This window comes from Bombus fervidus, chromosome 4 (assembly GCF_041682495.2).
Source record: "Bombus fervidus isolate BK054 chromosome 4, iyBomFerv1, whole genome shotgun sequence".
NCBI lineage: Eukaryota > Metazoa > Arthropoda > Insecta > Hymenoptera > Apidae > Bombus > Bombus fervidus.
In genome coordinates this window covers 17,893,200-17,907,153 of record NC_091520.1, presented here as the reverse complement: position 1 = coordinate 17,907,153, position 13,954 = coordinate 17,893,200, and the positions used below count along the sequence as shown (strand labels likewise).

The 13,954-nt window shown below is 36.9% G+C and overlaps 2 protein-coding genes across 8 annotated transcripts in view; one reads left to right on the top strand and one right to left on the bottom strand.

Annotated features, from left to right (window-relative positions):
* The window catches only part of LOC141445739 (uncharacterized), a 199,162-nt gene that overhangs the window by 127,613 nt on the left and 57,595 nt on the right, over positions 1-13,954 (bottom strand). The window lies entirely within an intron of this gene.
* Positions 1-13,954, top strand: part of Nhe2 (Na[+]/H[+] hydrogen exchanger 2) — a 43,644-nt gene that overhangs the window by 4,748 nt on the left and 24,942 nt on the right. For 6 of the 7 annotated variants that reach the window (XM_072002795.1, XM_072002793.1, XM_072002792.1 and 3 more), the window contains 5 exons: positions 596-859; positions 4,227-4,423; positions 8,124-8,380; positions 10,811-11,028; positions 13,569-13,771. In XM_072002795.1, the coding sequence (XP_071858896.1) occupies positions 596-859; positions 4,227-4,423; positions 8,124-8,380; positions 10,811-11,028; positions 13,569-13,771 (1,139 nt within the window). The remainder of the gene's footprint in view (positions 1-595; positions 860-4,226; positions 4,424-8,123; positions 8,381-10,810; positions 11,029-13,568; positions 13,772-13,954) is intronic. The other variant, XM_072002797.1, reaches the window with a different exon arrangement.

Below are 13,954 nucleotides of genomic sequence, written 5' to 3'. Positions count from 1 at the left end.
CGTGATAAGCTGCAACAGGCGGTTTAAAAACCGGTCCAAGTACAGCGTTCGTCGAACGAGCGTTAATAATAAAACGTTCGCGTGCTACGATCTACCAACGAAACGATTTTTCGCGATTCTACGCTTCCGCCACATTGCCCGTTCCACTGATACACCTACGTGCAATATTATTCGTAACTGTTCGAACACGAAAAGCACGCGTCTTTCGCGTTATACGAATTATAATATAAAAGATCGTTAACGTAAATAATTCTTTATTGGAACAAAGAGTACTATTTTCATGCGTCTTGTTATATGCCGTGAATTCAAATTATTCCAACAATTATTAATATCGTTGGAATAATTGCAACGCTGCGAATCATAGCGAAAATTCATCGTACCTTGTCGAACCCTGAAAAATGCATCACGGTCGAGAATAAAGTTACAGCTTATTAACTAATTACGAAACTAAAGGGACGATACTCGCGAAAGTTAAAACACGCGATGAAGTTCGAGTCGCCGACTTACACCACTGCGATTTTCGCGTCGTTCAGTTATCACGGGTGATAATGTACGTAAAACGAGGCCGTGTTAAATTATGATCGCGTACGTGCAGGCTTCCACATGACGTCAAAGCTGAGCAAGATCTTTCCGGAGTCCTGTTTGCTGATCGTTGTCGGCGTCGTCGTTGGTGTCTTACTGTTCCAGGCGAGCAGCGTCCACGTGTCACCCTTAACTCCCGACACGTTCTTCCTCTACATGCTACCGCCCATCATCCTGGATGCCGGCTATTTCATGCCGAACCGACTGTTCTTCGACCATCTGGGAACGATACTCCTGTTCGCCGTCGTTGGGACTATATTTAACACCTTGTCGATAGGTTAGTAAAAATTTTAAACTATTACGAACTAGCGGAAAGCAGAGCCGTAAAATTTCATTTCAACGTTGTTTGCCGAGCAATCCATTCGATTTTCCGATATTAACCTATTAAACGTTTAACAAGCGCGATGTTTCGCATAATTAATTGCACTGCTTGCTCTTAGCCTGCGATAGCAATCATTAATATTTTTCATATTGTAATGTCTTTTAGTTGTACCTTGGACTTCGAGTCTATCGCAAGGAATTTCTTTCTCGCCACAACGAGTTAGTTTACAGGGTCAATTAGTCAATTTATATTGGAAAATTTTCTTTCTTTTCAAATTATGGGTATGGAAGAAATGAGATTTCCAGCAATTGTCTTAATATCTTTACTCTTCTACATAGATACTATTATAAATTATTTCGTTAAATAAGAAAATTGATAAATATCGATAAACGTTGGATCGTAAATTTTATGATACTTGGAAGAAATGAAATATTTCTAGCGGATTATGACGCGAGTTATCCTTTGTAAACCATGAAAAGATTTGTTTTATGTCACTGATTTATAAGACATGCTTCCAGAAGGGATCTATCGTTCTAATAAGTTTTTTTTATTTTATCATTCTAGCATTGTATTTCCATTCCAATACAAGTCACAGTGAATCGGCTAAAATTTAAGATCCACCTTCAAGATTACGCAAACAAGATACGCTCTCCTCTATATATTTTTTTAGCTTTTGTCTCTCGCTAATGTAGCTTTTCAGTTACATCGATCTACGATCTCCACGATATATTTTTATTTTCGTTTGGCCTCTTCTACGTGGGTTGCGATGATTTAAAGAGATCGCCGATGCGGACGTTTTTCGATGTAAACTGAGATGGATGGCACTTTTTAAAAACAGTAGAGAAATTCCTTTTTCTTTTTTTTTTTTATTTTTTTTTAAGAATTCGCATCGAGGATGTAAATATTTATTTCCTCCTATGTTACATTGTTTTTACGCTAGTTATGAGTTTTCGTTGAACGTGTTAGCAGCTTCTACGTTTCTACCTCTGTTTATCTTTTACCAATCACGTTTGTAAGAAACGTATTATCGAGTGTGTTGAGTGCACGAGAGTAATTGTGCAGCAGGTGTTCGAACTACTTGCGAGATTATTGATGCTGGTCCAGAAATACTTCTTTCTCAAACATAGGCAGCGTTCGATGCGATAGAATCGCGCAAGGGCACTTTACGGAGTTAATTAGACCTCGTAGTGGAATAAAAGATTCGTTGTCGATTAAACGATAAACTCGAGCGATATTCACCGATGGCAACATATAAGTACTTTTATGTCGCTTCGATGATTTGAACGCATTTTCAATGGTCTTGATATAACTATAAAGAACTATACAGGAATCGTCGAATTAATATTATTTTTTACTTTATATCGCGCGTATATGTAAATTTTTCTTAAAATATTCCGTACCACAAAAATAGCTGAACGCATTTAAAATTTAGCGCAATTCATCTTTTGATGGATCTCAAAGAGATCAGTTTAAATCTCACTCTGTTTATTTCTGAAATGAAACATAGTTTTTCATATTACCGCAGGGATTTTATTTTTCCAACTACCTTTAAATAGGGCGGAAAGCTTTTCGAAGAAAAATACGATATACCTTTTAATACGAATCTAGAAATTTTAGTTGTCAATTAATTCTATACGCGACGGTGAATGAAAATGTGAATAAATTTTTTAATTAATCTGAAAATATTTTTTTCAATAATTCCTAGTAAAGCTTATTAAAACACGTGGAAAATATATGAAATAAAAGCTCTTTCGTTCGCAGTTTAGTTTTTCGCGGAATTAATTTCGAAAATTTCCACCTATACTCTCAACCGTGCACCGACTTCACCCTACGTTTATAAATATCATAATAATCAAAATCGACGTTCCATCTTGTCTATAACAAGCAGAGAGAATTTTAAGGGAAAAATTCTTTTCTTATTAAAAGAACATCGATGCCCCCATCCTAGTGGATACTTTAAAATCTATTAATATTCAAAAGTCACACTAGCGTTCACAGTCGCCAGTTACGAATATTCGTACCATGTATTCTTTTTAAATATTAACTCAACATTTCGTATTTTCATGCCAGCTGTCCGTTTCGCGCGTTCACCCTTTCGCAAAGTTCAACCACGCGCTTCGCAACCACCTATACAATCATAGAAACTCGTGCACGCGAACGCCTAGGTGTATCGAGTGTGGAAACGCGCGGATGTCGAACGCGCCCACGCGAATTCTGTTTACGACGCAACGTGCTCGTGAACGTGCGACGTTTCTTCGTTACGAAACGTCCACAACTTCCTCCATGTCGACGATAATTAAAGACTCCGCGAGAACGCGACATTCGTGGAACCGGTGATCCGCGTTTGTTATTAATATCGATGAATTAAACGCCGCTAACATACGGGCACGATCCTTGCCAAAAATTTTCATACCAACGATTTTTACGTTTGATCTTTTTGTTGAACGAGTTACCGATTGGTTTCGAAACGCGTCGCTTAGAACTTAGAATTTGTACAGAACGAGATATAATTGAAACAGCTATGACATTGACGTGTTGAAAATAGTAGGATATATAAAAAGTTGGAAATGTTATTTCATACGCGAAGTATTAAAAAAATACTGGATAAAAGTTTACATGAAAATTTAATAAAGCGATGGAGATTCTGGTTTTATATTTTGTTATAAAGCGAAAGAACTTTGTTACCGGGTTGCCACGATACTGATTGAATGAATTTATCCGCGGACATGTAACATTTTTATATTTTACCATTTGTATATCGATATATGCGTTGCGATTTTACAAAATTGCATTCTCTATATTTGAAGTTTAAACCGAGCAGTATTATATAATATATAATCGTTACCGAACGACGATCAACCGAATGTACAGAAGATAGGGGCAGACGATTAAATATAACGAATGGTTACGACATTTTAACTTTCGATTAAATTTGTAATTAAATTAATAAAAAGGAACGTGGTACATTTCCCCCTAAACACCTACGTTCATTGCGAGCACAAAGAAACGAAGTTCATATTCACCATTGATTCCGATTGAATTTCATTAAAAACTAATTACATTTGTAGAATACTTCATAATGCGAAACAGTTGAACGAGCTTCAAAATGAATCGTTTTACCAATTATTGAAAATCCAGAAACTCGAGTTTTGACCTTTTAATAAACTACTGCTGAAAATTTCAATCACTTGCATTTCAATGGCGTTTAAACTGCAATCTTAATTAAGGTTGGATTAAACTAAAATTTCATTAAAATGGTTGATTTTTAATATTTCTATTTTTTTTTTTTTTTTTTTTTTTTTTTTTTGTAAATTGTTTATAGGAGCTTCGTTGTGGGTGTTAGGTAAGAGCGGCCTCTTCGGTTTCGAAACTCCGCTGTTGCAAATGTTCCTGTTCTCCGCGTTGATCAGCGCCGTCGACCCTGTCGCCGTGCTAGCGGTCTTCGAAGAAATTCACGTGAACGAAATCTTGTACATCGTGGTATTCGGCGAGAGCTTGTTGAACGACGCTGTCACCGTCGTAAGTACCGTTTATGTTCATCTTAAAGAGCTTAACTACCTTTAATGTTGTGCCAATTCCAAGGATTTTTATGCATACCTCTTTCATCGTAATTACGCTGCGCGTGTATGTATGCGCTGTGAGTACAATGCGAATGCCCGTGCATTTTTGAGAAACTTAGGGGTGAGAAATTGTACACAGCGACATGTAAAAATATATAAAATATTCAAGGCAGTGATATCTAACAGAAGAAACGAATTCCTGTCTAAGATGAATTTTTCTAGTTATATTCGTGACTAATGTTGTATAAACATTATTTTCTAGTTATAATATGAAATTGCATAAACATCTGTGATCAAGCAATGGGTATAAACGTACAAAGTTTACGAGGATAAGAACAAACGTATAAAATATTACAAGTAAAACACACTTTAACTCTTTGCACTCGAAATTTTGAGAAACTTAGGGGTGAGAAATTGTACACAGCGACATGTAAAAATATATATAAAATATTCAAGGCGGTGATATCTAACAGAAGAAACGAATTCCTGTCTAAGATGAATTTTTCTAGTTATATTCGTGACTAATGTTGTATAAACATTATTTTCTAGTTATAATATGAAATTGCATAAACATCTGTAATCAAGCAATGGGTATAAACGTACAAAGTTTACAAGGATAAGAACAAACGTATAAAATATTACAAGTAAAACACACTTTAACCCTTTGCACTCGGAATTTTGAGAAACTTAGGGGTGAGAAATTGTACACAGCGACATGTAAAAATATATAAAATATTCAAGGCAGTGATATCTAACAGAAGAAACGAATTCCTGTCTAAGATGAATTTTTCTAGTTATATTTATAACTAATGTTGTATAAACATTATTTTCTAGTTATAATATGAAATTACATAAACATCTGTAATCAAGCAACGGGTATAAACGTACAAAGTTTACAAGGCTAAGAATAAACGTATAAAATATTACAAGTAAAATACACTTTAACCCTTTGCATTTTTTAATTTTGAGAAATTTTGAGAAACTTAGGGGTGAGAAATTATACACAGCGACATGTAAAAATATATAAAATATTCAAGGCAGTGATATCTAACAGAAGAAACGAATTCCTGTCTAAGATGAATTTTTCTAGTTATATTCGTGACTAATGTTGTATAAACATTATTTTCTAGTTATAATATGAAATTACATAAACATCTGTAATCAAGCAATGGGTATAAACGTACAAAGTTTACAAGGATAAGAATAAACGAGTAATATGTTATATAAACATTATTTTCTAGTTATAATATGAAATTGCATAAACATCTGTAATCAAGCAACGGGTATAAACGTACAAAGTTTACGAGGATAAGAACAAACGTATAAAATATTACAAGTAAAACACACTTTAACTCTTTGCACTTGGAATTTTATTTCAATTTCGTTAGCAGCAGCTCCCAACGCTTTTTAATTTTCAAATAAAATTACTTTAACTAGAAAATAAGAGAATTTAAATAAATAAATAAAGAAAGAAATTCACTTAAATACCAGTTTTATTCACACAATCGTTGTATTTTGTAATTTTCAAGTGTATGATATAACTTGAAACAATTTCTAGGACGCAATCCTGCTTTTCTTTCGCACGTTTCACAAAAAAGATGAGACCGAAAGAATGTCGAGTGAGACTCGACAAAGGAGCTCCCGAGATAAAAACTCACGTCGAGCCACACTCGACATGGGAGTGCAAAGGGTTAAGATACTCGTACACGACATATTACATATATATTGGTTAATCCCAGACTATAGATAGACTGGTTTATAAACTTTCATTAATCGATCGTTCGTTGATCAAACTAACATCCTATTACCGCATGAATCGATCAAATGAAAGCTTACTATAACTCGTACCGTACCTTCATTCGCCGTTCCACCTTAGTACTAAAACTACCACACCAGTCACTGGTTTTACAATTTTATTTTAAAATTCCTACTTCATGTTATATTTTTTTTCCGCAATGATGTAATGACTTTCGCAATGATAACTGAAAGAATAATATAATGAATTTTATTTTGTTTTCTATGTGTTACGACCGTTCGCGGAGAGACGCGGTCGCGAGGAAAACGCGTCAGCGAGAGGCGTAAATTCTCGCTACGATTTGGCTAATCGACGCCGCGAATTAGTCGTTCCCCGTGTTTCGGTTAGGATAACAGGGGTGGTTCATTGAAATTAACACTGTGTTAACAGGTTAATATGATGTATATATTCAACAATGGATTACACAATATTATGAGCGTCACAAGTATTTGACGATGAGTACAGCTTATGCGTTACAGAAAATGTGACCCGATTTGACGATATCTCTCGATGAGATAGTTAGACTTTACAAACGGATTAATTTGAAGGTAGAACCGTGGTAGACTTATTGACTGTTCGGACGACGAAAATGGACTCATCGGTTACAGATTTCGAATGAGACTGTTCGGATACGACTGATCGGTTAGAATATTCGATTGAGACTGACTTCCTTAGACCGATTCTTTGTCTTTCGGGGAGACGACCCCCCATATGCTTGGATCACGCCATCGCACGCGCCGATGATCACGTAGGCCGACTTCTTCGTTAGAAAATAACGGTCCGAGATCGACGGTTCCAGAACTCGTTATTTGGTGACAAATATGCGCTCATCGATACAATGTATATTTTTCGTCGGGCAGATAAGAGGATGTATCTGCGACGCTGGAGGACCGCGAGCGACGGTTGGAAATACGATCTCTGCAGAGCCTCGTGGCGTAACACTATGTATTCAAACTGAAAATAATTTTGTGTCAAAACGATTGGTACTTGCCAAAGTGTATCCTGCAATCTGTTTATCGAACCTCAATTAACCAGTTTCTTCGTTTTGTACAACTTGCCACACGTTTTCCAAATTTGTACTTGCGTATCATTCGATATGACGATATCAGATATTAGGAAAATTCCGGATCGATCGCTAAATGCTAACGCTAGAAATACCACACCAGCGAAATTGACTAGTTTTATAATTTTATTTTAAAATTCTTACTTCACGTTATATTTTTGTCCACACTGATGTAATGACCTTCGCAACGATAACTAAAAGAATAATATAATGAATTGTATTTTGTTTCTTATGTATTCAAACTGAAAATAATTTTGTATCAAGGCTACTTATACCAATATCAGTAAAAATGTAAAAGGGTCCTGCAATCTGTTTATCGAACCTCAATTAACCAGTTTCCTCGTTTTGTACAACTTGCCACACGTTTTCAAAATTTGTACTGCGTATCATTCGATATGATGATGCGAGTTATCAAGAAAATTCCGGATCGATCGCTAGATCGCTACATGCTAACGCTAGAAATACCACTCGTTTGGGGATGCCAGATGAATTAATAATACTAAAAATCTATTACATAACATGGAATTCCTCCTGTGAGAAAGTCAAAAATCAATAAATATAAAAGTATTCTATTACGTATTTTTTATAAAACCAGTCATTTTCACTGGTTTTGATAGAAATAGCTTCGTGTTAACTATCGGTAGCTCTAGTTAAAATACAAAATTACACATGCGCGCTGATAAGATTGCGCACATCATTAAACGCTAATAAAATCTCCCAACAAATAGTCGAAAAACATGATGTAACGACATTTCGACTGACAAACAGCTAAATAAATTGTGGTTGTTTAATGACACGCAGGTGCTGTACCACATGTTCGAGGCGTACAACGAGATAGGACCAACGGAAATACTCTACACGGACGTACTGTCAGGATTTGCTTCGTTCTTCGTGGTGGCGATCGGCGGCACGATAATAGGAGTGATATGGGGTATCGCAACTGGATTCGTTACGAGGTTCACTCATCAGGTTCGCGTGATCGAGCCCATCTTCATATTCGTCATGGCTTACCTGGCCTATCTAAACGCTGAGATTTTTCACATGTCCAGCATTCTGGCGTAAGTTAACCGATCTACTTCTGCAAGCTCTTTAGCCAGTTGTCAGAATGCAAACGGAAAGAATATTCAAAGGCAACGCGTAAATTGCTTGTACGTACTTCATCGTCATCGTTCGATGATATCGATCGAAGATTCGGCAAGATTGAAAACGAATTGTCGTTTGTTTTTAACATCTACCGAAGAAGCTTCTTAGTTGTCTCTCTGTGTACGCTTGAACGTTTATGTTTCTCTATTAAGAAAACTATGGATGATTATTATTGTATAAATCGCTATACTTTTTATGCAAATGAAATTATTAGCAGACTCGTAATAAATGAGCATAAAATTTTCTGAAAGGTCAGTTTACCATGTAAACAGAAGAACATATGTAAATTTCTCCACTGTGCTTCTCTTGTTTACATCGATAAAACGAAATAGGCCGCACGTGGCCACCGCGACCTAGAAATTTGTAGCACGAGCATAGCTCATTCCTCGACACGCTCTCGGCCTGCAGTAAATTCCAAAAAGGACCTTCCAGTTCTCACGCGAATCGTTACCTCTACAAGGTGTCTCGTTACAAACTGTCGGTACGATTTGATACAGAATGACTCTACGTAGAAAGATAAATCGAAAGTATGAAACGGAACTTTTGAAAATCTGTCTAATACGCGTGTACAGGGTCTAATACGATCAAACTCTGTTTTCATGAAAACTGCACTTTAAACGAACGAATTTTATGTTTCATACGTTTCGCTTGTTTGATCTTACACGCGTAGAATAAAGTAATCTCCTGTCGATTATCCTTCTTCTTTCCTTGGCTGAAAGCCGACCAAGATCGCGTATGCGTATCCGACAAAATTTCCAAACGCAATTTTCTCAAAAGCTATGCCGCGCACGAGGAAATGTTCCTGTACAGTCTCGGCTTATTTTTCACGTACGATCACGCTATACATAGTTTTATGTGTTGTCAATTACAAAACACCCTGTATATCGAGCGAAGCGTGCACATTTCGCGTCATATACAAACGCAACGATTTCGACGCGCTTTCGAGCAACCTCGCAGAACCTGTTCGTTGAACGACGAAGCGAAACTAGCACATTTTTCCCAGCGTTTTATTATGGAAAGTGCGAAACGTGTCACGAAAGAAAGAAAAAGGATCGAACGAAAGCGTGGCAGGTTCTCGTGATGGTCGATTTGTTCGATAATTCGCTCAAGGCTAGTCTTTATCTTAAAAAACGAAAGGCTAAGAAACGGTCGTCATAAATAGTGGAAAGCTTTACTACAACGACGCGATTCTAGTTAAGTCTATTATTTACACGTTTCTCTAGCGAAATCGATGATTGATCGCGATATAAAGAACGCTCCCTGTGCGATAACTATTCAAATATGCTTAACCCGTAATCTCTCGGTTCTTGTTCTGCTTACCGTGAGTTTTGCTCATACGATTAAACAGAGCCTCCTTTTGTGTTTGATTGACAAACAGATGGCTTTCGAATATACGACCGATGGTCGTGACATGATTAGTACAAACTGACGGTCTGTTTATTTAAAGACGTTTAAAATGTGCGAATATTTGGACAGCGAAGCGTAATCGATGAGAATCGTTTGATAAAGAGAAGAGAACTTTAACTGCTTTCACGACTTTGTGTTCTTTTCTTCTTTGTTTCAATTTTGCTTTGAGGAAAATTTGATGACAAAGTCTTGACTAGAATTTTAATAGCGCTACTAGTCCTTCAGACAATTTTAGATCAATCGAGAATTGATCGGATGTAATCAATGTCGATTGTACGTATATTTATCATACCGCGAAAAGAACGAAAGCTTCGCCTTCTAAATTACTTTCGACGTTTCATTCCAAATAATTTATATTCGATAAACTAGCCGAAGAACCTATTATTATTCATGATTGGATTATATCTTTGTATCTTTGTAACCAATAATCCATCGACCTTAGTGTATTTCGATCGAACTCAATACGAAACAACGTATTCTGTACTCCAAAGAAAGGAAGAAATGTAGCAAACTAAACTTCTCTATGGTGTTAATTCTGTATCCGCGTCAATAGATCAGAAACCTAAGACGACAACTGTAACAGAACGCTTTAAACTTGCAAATTGGAAAATCAAGCACCTAAATTCCCTTAGGCTAATTTAACGAATGAATCGCAGAACCAGTCTGCGAGCCATCTAAATGTACGTAGACAGACGTAGGCACGAATTTGCAGGGGTTGTGAAGCGGTCACGTCCCTATCGTAAATCGAATCGACGTCATTGGCCCGTAGCCCGTCGATTTCGTAAACCCCTCGGATCGTATACGTTCGAATTAATTTCGACGACGTTTGGGAAACTGGCCGAATGGCGATCGATACACGGGTATCCTAACATCTCTCGAACCACCCCTCTACGTGTCGTCCACCCTCGTCGATTAACCGTGACCTCCCTTTGTCGCAGGATCACCTTCTGCGGCATCACGATGAAGAATTACGTGGAGGCGAATATCTCGCACAAATCGCACACAACCGTCAAATACACGATGAAGATGTTGTCAAGCAGCTCGGAAACCATCATATTTATGTTCCTCGGAGTCGCTACGGTGAACAATCGTCACGATTGGAACACGTGGTTCGTCGTCATGACCATCGTATTCTGCTCGATTTATCGAATCGTTGGTGAGTAATGTCAAGGTCAATGCTGTATCCTATACGATGACCGCACAAGGGCAGAACGTAAGTCGTAGATACGCTTACGAACGTACATTTTTCACTTCTATCTGCCTCTGTTCGCCGAATATACCGATAGAACCTTGTTATTATTTATGGCGGTCTTCACGAAACTTACTCGGAAGACATAGGCAAGAAAGTTGACTGCGACCGTGGTCATCGTCGTTCTTTTACTGAACTTTTTAAAATAAGATAAATTTCACGGACTAAAGTATTTTCTACGATGTGAATGACTTACGGGTAATATCGTTAGTGAGAGGTTACGCAAATACGATATATCATATTTTGCAACGATTAAACGCGCGATGTATTAGATTGTCCGTTTCATTGTACAACAATTTCTGTTTTATATTATTTTATCGAATTAGGTATTATCATGTTCGTGCATAATTCAATAAACCAATATGAAACAAAGAAACTTTTCGGAAAATAATATATTTCAATGTTTTCGCGGCTCACGGAGCAAAATATATCGAATTCTCGTGGCAGTCAACGTGTTCTGATACTTTAAAAGTGAAAAGTTGAAAGTTGGTTGAAGCAATTTATTGCCGAGAAAGACGAAAGATTTTTCGAGAAGATATTCGTCAAGTTATTCGTGGTAAAAAATTTAATCGTCTGGTCGAATCTTTTTTAGCTCTCGTTAGGAATCTTCCTGTCGTGTATGTAACTAACTCTCGCGACGGTAATCTTGTCACGTGACTCCAGCTATCGAGCTGTACAATTCGAATTTGACACAGACAGACAGAAAGAAAGAGAGAGAGAGAGAGAGAGAGAGTTGTTAATGCTATCAAGAGATAAAGGAGTCTTAAGCTAAACCGATCATGGCTTATCGAGTGTCACTTACTTAGAGAATGGTTACGCGGCCGTGCCAAGAATAAGGCGTTTCTCGTGTTTTGCTATTTGTCTTTTTGCGAAATATCGATCCGGAAAACTTGGCATGTACGGTGGAAAGCATTGTTTCTTGTTTTTTGGTGTAATTTGGTAGAAGGAGCGAAGATTAGGGTGGAATATGTGCTTCGGATAGAGCCCTGTTTTAGGTGGATGATCGCTCATATGGTATATTAACTTCTTAAGAGATCACAAAGTTCAGGATCATACTACAATGTCTCTTGTTATCGTATTATTTTATTATGTTTATAAAATGGTGTTAAAAATTACTTTCTGGAAAGAATTTTATTCTCGTACTTATCGTAAAGGAAATTGGATACGTGAAGATGATATAGGAAACGAATAATGTTAAGAAATAGTTCAAAAAGCTTGAGAAAAATAATCCACATCATTTTTGGTTATTAGATCAGACAGAAAATTCAAGAGCGTTAAATATACCAATATCTCGCGGAAGGTTAATAGATTAAAAAATGAAGCGAAAAGAGTAATTGCAAGATAAAAAAAATTAAAAAATTTGAAATTGTATGTTACAACCCCTAAGTAGTTTATCTCCCTTCCCCGCAATCTCGATTATCCAAACAGCTAATCCCGAAAATTGATATTGGCCATTAGACAAACGGAGAGAATAATCTTGAAGAAGCACGAATTTTTCCGATCTATCCCTTAAGACGCGAAATATATCGAAAGACACTTAACAAGATTCGTCTAGCTCCTTCCACAACCGGCAGTTTACATCACGGATTACTGTCACGGACTTACGGCTTCCTGTTCCATCGGCGGTTTATCGCCAAATCGTCAGCCAGCGGCGACACTTAAAAAATTCATCGCTGTCTCTATAGATATACCTTGGGAATATTCTGCTTTCCACCATCTACAGCCCGGTACTTCCTTTTTTCCCTCTTCACTCTTTCTTTTTTATTTTGCGAAATAAAAGATGCGATTAACCACAGCTTTTTATTCGCAGATAAAGTATGCAAGCTACTACTCGTTCTTTCAAAAATCTATTTCGAATAAAAATATGTTCAATCACAGTGTATACGTCGACTAAAAATGTGTCAGCTACTAATTGTTGTAAATAGAAATTTCCTTTTCTTTTTTCCATTACGATTAATCACAGGCCTTCGTTGTCGGGTAGAAAATGGAAACTTCTATTTACATCGTGAACATATTTTCCATTTACAAAAAGGGCTTGCAATTGCTCGTAGTTGCGACGTTACATACAAATTGGAAATTAATGATTTCTTTGAACCGAAATTTTTTTGATTGTCAAAAAATTGCAATTAACCGCGTTCCTTCTCGATGCGCGAGATACGAAGAGGAATTTTTTAGATACAAATTTTTTCATTAACGTGTACAACAATATGAACACAAAATTCCTTACACGCCAAAGATAATTATCGTAAATAGAAATTTTCTTTTTCCTACGATTAAACGTACTTTTCCAGTGTTACGTCAAAGGTACAAGTTCATAATTATTGGAAACAGACGTAGAACTCGCAACGTATAAATAGACACGTGATTAGCTTTTGAGTCGGATCTGTAGAGGATTATCAGCGACGAAATGGGCAAACGCATTGAGTCAGACCGAAATCGAATTTCAGGCGTGATCTTACTGACAGCATTGGCTAATCAATTTCGACTGCACAAGCTGAACAAGGTGGAGAAGTTCGTGATGTCTTACGGTGGCTTACGAGGTGCTGTAGCGTTTGCTCTGGTCCTGCTGATCGACCCAAAGCACGTGTCCTTGCAGCCAATGTTCGTCACCACTACAATAGCAGTCATCTACTTCACGGTGTTCATACAGGTAAGACAACGATAACACGATCAATCGAGTAACCTCGCAGTACGATAACGAATAGACCGATGAAAATCAAATATTACGGTTTATGTCTCAGGAAACAATTTCGTATCTCGACTGCCATAATATTAGAAACTATCGTTGATCCGGCCTGTTAGAAAAATAAAATGGAATAATTAATTTTTACAA